The sequence below is a fragment of the Rhinoderma darwinii genome, chromosome 4, assembly GCF_050947455.1.
Source record: "Rhinoderma darwinii isolate aRhiDar2 chromosome 4, aRhiDar2.hap1, whole genome shotgun sequence".
Taxonomy (NCBI): Eukaryota; Metazoa; Chordata; class Amphibia; order Anura; family Rhinodermatidae; genus Rhinoderma; species Rhinoderma darwinii.
Window position 1 is genome coordinate 17431526 of NC_134690.1, and position 8006 is coordinate 17439531.

At 39.4% G+C, this 8006-nt stretch overlaps 1 protein-coding gene across 1 annotated transcript; it reads right to left on the reverse strand.

Moving 5' to 3' along the window:
* Positions 1 to 40: 40 nt before the first annotated feature.
* On the reverse strand, positions 41 to 3343 carry SOX7 (SRY-box transcription factor 7). The gene is made up of 2 exons (XM_075863805.1): positions 2991 to 3343; positions 41 to 1606 (listed from the first exon to the last, which is right to left on the reverse strand). Exons 1-2 carry the CDS (start codon positions 3217 to 3219, stop codon positions 729 to 731), a joined length of 1107 nt encoding a protein of 368 aa, XP_075719920.1. The 5' UTR covers positions 3220 to 3343; the 3' UTR covers positions 41 to 728.
* Positions 3344 to 8006: the final 4663 nt, after the last annotated feature.

Here is an 8006-nt window from a genome sequence, read left to right on the forward strand (position 1 = left end):
ACATTCTAAATTAAATTAAATATTTATGTAAACGCCTATGTACATCATCCAAAATACAAGTCAATGTAAAATATATACGTTTACTAGTAAGAGTTCAGATACATTCCCAGGATTGCAAACCATCTCCACTACCTCTAGTTACCTTATGGTAGACAGTGACAACAGGGTTAATTATAAGGAAACAAATCAGTTCTTTATTGTTGAAAAACAAAAGTAACAAAATAACAGATTACATTATATCACAATTCATTCTTCTCTCGGAGTGCAGAAAACGGCTTTATGTGGAAAGAGAAACGGAACATAGAACTGGGATAATAATGACCAGTCTCTCATTGTGTTTTCCTACATCCCTTCCATCTACAGTTATGTATACAGCAATGATATACTGGCAAATAGGCACTCAATAAGTGCCCGCAGCTTCTATTCCTTATAGTATCATATATAACCAATCACCCAGGGACATAGGCGCTACAAGAACTTTCTCTATGACAAAATGTTATTTTTCCGTCCGGATAGAAACACAGAATTATCTTTATGTACAGATTTTCCCTTCATTGGTGCATTCTTCCAAAACAGGAGAGCCCTGTCTCTACCTGAGTAGCGAGGACAGTTTACTTAAGAGACGGTATCGTCTTATCTGACACAACCCTGAGGAGATACAGTGAGTGTCCTTAGCTTATGATGCCAATAATACTGCATGGTCTTTTCAGGTTCAGATAGATTAGAGCCTAGGAAACGCTGTAGCTGTTATAATATGTCGCAGTGGCATCTGCTAGGACAGAGATGAGACTGGTGGACTCTTGGGGTTGCAGGTCTACAGACTGTGACACCTGGATATGTCCATTTATTGCCATTTCACTGGACTCCAGTATGGAGGTATTTAAGTATTGGTCAAACTCATTCCTGTCCATGTCCGCAAGCAATTCTGCTTGACTAATATGCTCTATACTGTCATAATGTGGCTGATCAGGTGGAGGTGACAGTGGACCAAGATGGGCATGATGATGGTAGTTATGGGGCACGGAGTGATGATAACTAGAGTGGAAATAGGCAGGTGGACAATTTGGTACAGGTGGTATCATGGGTGCTCCAGGCTGGGTCATGGGCATTTGGCTTAAATGATTGCAGAGGATAGGGCTTCTTGTGTATTCAGGTTGGTAAGTGGGCCCGCTGATTTGAGGGTGGTGGTCTTCAGGGCATGAAGAAGGATACAAACTCTGCTCTTGGTCAATGGCATCCAATGGTGACATCTCTGGTGGAGTTGGAAGCCCATATGGGTAGGACTGGTCATGTTTGCTGCCACTACCCTGAGACTCCCTGTAGCTTCTGATGTCCTGCAGACTTGTCCCGGAAGGATAGCCTGGACTGTCCTCTTTATCTGCAGTTGACCTGCAGCCCCTGTTATCTGGCACCGAGTTCTGGTCCCTGGAGAGGCCGTTAATCATAAATCCAGTTTCCACGCGTTTACAGATCCTTTTGATCTGCTTCTTCCTCCTGGGTCTGTACTTGTAATTGGGATAATCCTGCATGTGCTGGACCCTCAGCCTCTCGGCCTCTTCCACATAAGGTCTCTTCTGGGACGGGGACAGAGCTTTCCAGGATTTTCCTACATCAAACAGGACATAAAAAAAACACAGCCATTAAGATACAGGATGTGGCAGGAGGATGTGCCCATCAACAGGCCAGGTGTTAGCTCATAGGAAACTTGCTGCTTATATTAAAATCGCAGGCAAATGCAAGCGATACTGAGGTTTCCTGAACCGTTCAACCCTAAAAAAAAACAATTAGACCCTATGATAAATACCTCGGACCAGGGTCATATACACAGGACTTTCTATGCACATTAAACCTGCTTTATTTATTGTGCTTTGTACAGGATACTATAGTTGTGTTTTATTTTGTATCAGATTATTTACCCTTGTTATTATATTAATAATAATAATCGGAATTTATAGATAATCCCTTTATTTCCAAACATCTATGTTGCGAGTGTATTAATAATAGGTCACTAAACAAACCCTGACAAGTGCAACATGAACATTTTATTTTACTCAGTATATGTGAGACGTGATACATTTCCGGAGAAGTGGAAACGTCAGTGTATAGTAGAGGCAGATAAGGAGTCATGGGGCCCTGCTGTCTGCAATCAGAGGCTTCCTCTCCAGTCCCTGGGTTCAATAAGTCCCATAAACAAGTTGGAGAATCCCCGGGCAGGAGCGAACCTGACCGCGGCTAATCCTTCCTGGGGAGGGAAAATTCTCTCACAGACAGGCAGGGATTATATAACCTTACTACCAGCACATATTATTAACTATGAAATTAGAAAGTCGGGCTATTTTAGATTATATTTATTTGTGCTGTTACAATATAATACGTTTGGAGGAATGTAACAAATCACTTCCAAGAAAAACAATGTCTCAAGTTTGTTGATTTTGTAGAAACTAAACTCCTGCTCTGGTTTCCCACGTCACAACTCTCTACATGCACTGACAAGACTTGCTGGAACAAGAGCGACTGGTCATATACAAAATAAATTGGGTAAAACTTATAGTAATGTGAACAAGGATTGAGTAGTAAGTGGTATGATAAACTCAGGATTAAATTACACATGCACATTTTGTGGCAGTTTTTTGTGCCAGACCTAAGAGTGGGTCCAAAAAGAAAAAAATAAAATAACAAAGATGATACTTCTCTCTATTGTATCCACTCTTCTGTTTGGCTAAAAATCACAAACAATGGACTCAAAACTGTGTGTGTGTGTGAATTCAGCCTTATAGGAGTGAACATTCTAGATTTCCAGTAGCACTTTTTTGTTTTAGCCTTTATTTAATTTAGGTCAAATCCTACTTGCCTTTTTATGGATTCATATTTTAACACATCCAGTTGTGAATTTATGTCCAATGACTGGTACATACACCTTTATGTTCTACGTCAGAACTATATATACTGATTAGTGTCTGTCTATGTGGAATCACCTGCCCATTACTTACCCAGCATCTTGCTCAGCTCCGCATTGTGGAGGTCCGGGTTCTGCACTGCCAGTCTCTTTCTCTCGTCCTTTGCCCAAACCATAAAGGCATTCATGGGTCTCCTGATGCGGGTCTCTGAGCCTTTGTCCCGAGGAGACCTATGAGGGGACAGTCCATCTGAGAGGTCTCCATCTATGGTGGAACAGTCCAAACTCTCCGACCAAGAATAAGATCCCATCAGTGCACTCATGTCTTTCACTCCGGAGTCCAGTGCACCTCTTTTTCTCTCGCTGTCTGATGAGTTTAGAGCACTGAGAGTTAATTGATTTCCTTATACTCCGGATTCTCCACCTCGCCCTCTTTCTAGTCAGGAGACACTCCTTAAAGAGTGTGCAGGCAGTTCCTGGCAGCCCGGTGTATTTATCAGCTCTTAAGAATAACTTCCTCCAATGGCAAAAGTCTTCTCCAGCCCAGCTCCACCCAAGAACTGTGAAAATATGACACAAGCTCACCTCTCCAGCCCCAGGCTGTAACTGCTCTCACACCAAGACAACACGCTTTACCCAGCACACACACACACACACACACACACACACACACACACACACACACACACACACACACACACACACACACACACACACACACACACACACACACACACACACACACACACACACACACACACACACACACACACACACACACACACACACACACACACACACACACACACACACACACACACACACACACACACACACACACACACACACACACACACACACACACACACACACACACACACACACACACACACACACACACACACACACACACACACACATTCAGCCTCTAAGAGACACCACGTACCTCACACCTCCCCCCTTTAAATACAAACAGTCATATAGACAGGTATACACAGCAGTCATTTCAACATAAGTGTCATCCAGAATTTCCATGCACATCCTCAACCCAAAAACATGGTTCCCCTCTTATACCCTCGTCCAAAAATATGCCTACCCCTCAGACCCTCTTCCAAAAACATGCTTTTCCCTGCATACTCTCGTTCAATAAGCATGCCTCCCCTGATCACCATCATGTAAAAAACATGTTCCCCCTGCATATCCTCATCCAAAAGCATACTTCCCCTGCACACCCAGAGACATTAAGACTCCCCTGCAGCCCCCCCAAACCCACTCTACACATAACACGGGTCACCAACATAAGATATACACACACACACACAACCCCCAAATATATCTATGTGTATGTATATACGTTATCCACACCAAGGCCAACAAATAAGACGCACCTATCCCCAAGTACTGGGTACACCACGACTACATACATCAGGCTGCATATATCAACCATCATATAGGATACATCAACCTGCATGTGGGCACTTAGCTACACACATATACAACATGCATCAACCAACACACAGCGTGCACTCAAGACAACATGCACATCATGCCGCACATAGGATACACACAGCAAGATAAAATGCAGCAGCCAGCATTGTGTAGTCGCGCACAAGTCAACACAACTTGTTACAACTACACATTTGCCAGGTCAACAAATCGTCAAACAAAACAAAAAAAAAAAGTACAGTCACACGCATACTGACAAATTACAGCACAACTATATAATCCATGGTGTCAGGTTCTGTGGAGGCCCTGAGCTAAGTGTCATTGAAAAGTTACCACTAGTAGTATCAGGTTTTTGGGTTGATTATGGCTGATTCCTATTCCCCCGACAATACAATATATTATACACATTTATAACGTGTGATTCTTGCGCACACACACACTTTGTGCTTTTCTTATGCCTGGAGTTTACCTTTGCTCCTCTCCTCTTGTTCACATTAATTAGTGATGCGGATAATTGCAGAACTTCCTTCCAGTTCCTGGAATATGAGCTCCACACATCCTTCATCCATGAGGAATAGATTGGATGACATCCTGCTCCCCAGTTTATACATAGCTCCATCATTACACAAAATCACAGCTCAGAAGTGTCTTTACATATACCAAACGAAAAGATCCAGGACCTGATCCCTGACAGAGGTGAACAGAGATATAAGCTATTTCTCCAATGGTCAGGGAAATCTATATGTATTTTCTAGTCTGATGTCTATTAAAGTTCTTATTGCCAGGCCACTAATAAAGTCAAATTGCCTCCTGGAATGATTTAGCCGTCTCTACAGTGTTATGTCCTCCCCTGGACATGTCGCTATATCATTATTCTATTACTATGCAGTATGTTAGTATAGACGCCCCCAGCTCTGCCTTCATCTCAGACAAAGAAGGACTGAGACGTTAACCCACGTCTCACAATCAGCCTAGTCCAGCTGCACATGAGAAGAGGGAATTTAGAGACAGTCTGAAGAAGCTGTGCAAACCCAAAGGAATGTAGACTTCTAGAACCTAATGGGAAGAGAGACAGTCATGGTGCTAAAGTGATAACTATCCTCTGTAATGTTATGGAAACACAACTACATATGTATCCACACTTAGAAAAGATGTCAGCCGGACATTTATTCTGTATTACACTGAGGATATGACATAGTAGCAGTGGATGAACGGATCATACCTGGCGGGTCATCATCCTTTGGATTATCCTGACCCCTGGCACTATGGAGGCGGAATCCCGCAGATGGATGTGAATTGTTTGTGAATGTTTCCTATTGCTGCTGCCAGGAATAATTGGGATTGTGAACAGTACTATAACAACAAGTGTGTGTAAGACTGCCAGCTGTGCCTGCTCCCCACGTGCCAGCTGTGCCATTGTGTCACACACTCACTCTATCTATCTATCTATCTATCTATCTATCTATCTATCTCTTTCTCTTATCTATCTAACACTATACATGTAAATATTTGTATTTTTATCTATCTATCTATCTATCTATCTATCTATCTATCTATCTATCTATCTATCTATCCTCATGTTTATTTTTCCTAACACTATATATGTAAATATTTGTATTTTTTATCTTATATTTGCGTATTTATCTTTCTATCTAAATTTGTCTATATCTAATCTATCTATCTATCTATCTATCTATCTATCTATCTATCTATCTATCACTGTGCATGTCAATATTTGTATTTTTATCCATCTATGTATATATCTTTCTCTCTAAATATCTATCTGTCATATATATTATCTATCTATCTATCTATCTATCTATCTATCTATCTATCTATCTATCTATCTATCTATCTATCTATCTATTCACACAGATATGGCGAGATATATATGTGTTTTGTTAAATAATAATTTAACGTTTTAGCTGTCGCTATGTAATGTCGCACAAACATATTTAATTATTTAGAAGAAAAAAAATTAGACAATATGAATACGTGAGGTCCACAACTACTTTGACATTAGAATAAGTTATTCGATTTGAACACATACAGATCAGTTGTAAAATAAAAGTGTCTGACATTATTTATGTAAACTAGACACATATAGTCTAATTTAATATATATTAATCATATAATCTAATGTAATATAGAATATGTACTATACTGTAGTATAATAAATCATATACTGTACTATATTGTAGTATAATATAATATGTACTATATTGTAGTATAATATATCATGTACTGTAATGTAATATATAGGATATACTATAATATAATATATCATATGCTGTACTCAAATGATCATAATTTTGATATCAATTTAAGCTTTCTTAAACATACAACGACGAATTAACGCTGTAATATAATACTTTAGATGTGGGAAGCACATTGTTATTATTTGAGATGTTTTCTTCACGTGGAATACAATGTAACATCACACACTTGTAAACAATGTACAGCTGATTTATAGGCTCCAGTGACATTACCGGTGATGACAATTCTCATCACACCACAGTCATTACATAGGAAGCTCTGGTGCTAGAGAACTACAAGAAGCAGCAAGTTCTGCCAGGCATTTACTGCTGAGGGACTTCCAGTCCTCTTCTTATACAGTCTGTAGTCTTTACAATGTTGTGAATGAAAAAAAACAATAAAACAAATGTATACAATGTATTAATGCAATGCTGCATTCCCAATCATGTGCTGATTGTATCATAAACAAAACTGGATACATTTGTATCTTTCCTTAGTAAGACAGAAACATATTTTGTAAAATCTGTAATAACCCCGGTGCAGTGTATTTTTCGCAGAAACTTAATTGCTCCCAGGTAGGGAACTGCGGGATTTCTGTACATTTCCATAAGAAAAGTAGATGTGTGAATGATCACATTGTTGTGAAGGATTCCCCATTCCACGTGTAAACAGGTTTTGTTCAGAGGAGAATAAGGAGGAGTGTGGGGGCCCTTTGTGTTCCGTGGGAGGTGAGGGAGCTGCATGTCTCAAGCCTGAACAATAAGTAGCAGGTACTGAGGCATATGTATTATTTTACTAAAGATAATGGGCACAAGGTGCAGAATATGGTCTATAAATAGTAGGACTCATTTAATTTAATAAGCAGGGTATATAATAAACTCAGTGTAATACAGAATTGTAGTAGTGCCAGACTTTCACAGAGCATATAATGTACTCACAGTGTAATACAGATGTCTAGTAAGAACAGAGCATAATAGAGTATATAATATTCTTACAGCGTAATACAAATGTATAGTAACAACAGAGTAAAATAGAGTTTATAATATACTTACAGTGTAATACAGATGTATGGTAGGAACAGAGTATAATAGAGTATATAATGTACTCATCGTGTAATACAAATGTCTAGTAAGAATAGAGTATAATAGAGTATATCATGTACTCAGTGTAATACAGATGTATAGTAAGAACAGTATAATAAAGGATATAATATACTTACAGTGTAATACAGATGTGTGGTAGGAACAGAGTATAATAGGGTATATAATGTTCTCAGTGTAATACAGATGTGTGGTAGAAACAGAGTATAATAGAGTATATAATGTACGTACTCACAGTGTATTACACATGTCTAGTAGGAACAGAGTATAATAGGGTATATAATGTACGTACTCACAGTGTATTACAC

Excerpts from the sequence above, each read along its gene's own strand:
- SOX7 (XM_075863805.1), bottom strand. The coding sequence starts at position 3,219 with ATGAGTGCACTGATGGGATCTTATTCTTGGTCGGAGAGTTTGGACTGT. Across the intron at positions 1,607-2,990 it reads GGAGCTGAGCAAGATGCTGG|GAAAATCCTGGAAAGCTCTG; the intron begins GTAAGTAATGGG and ends TGTTTGATGTAG.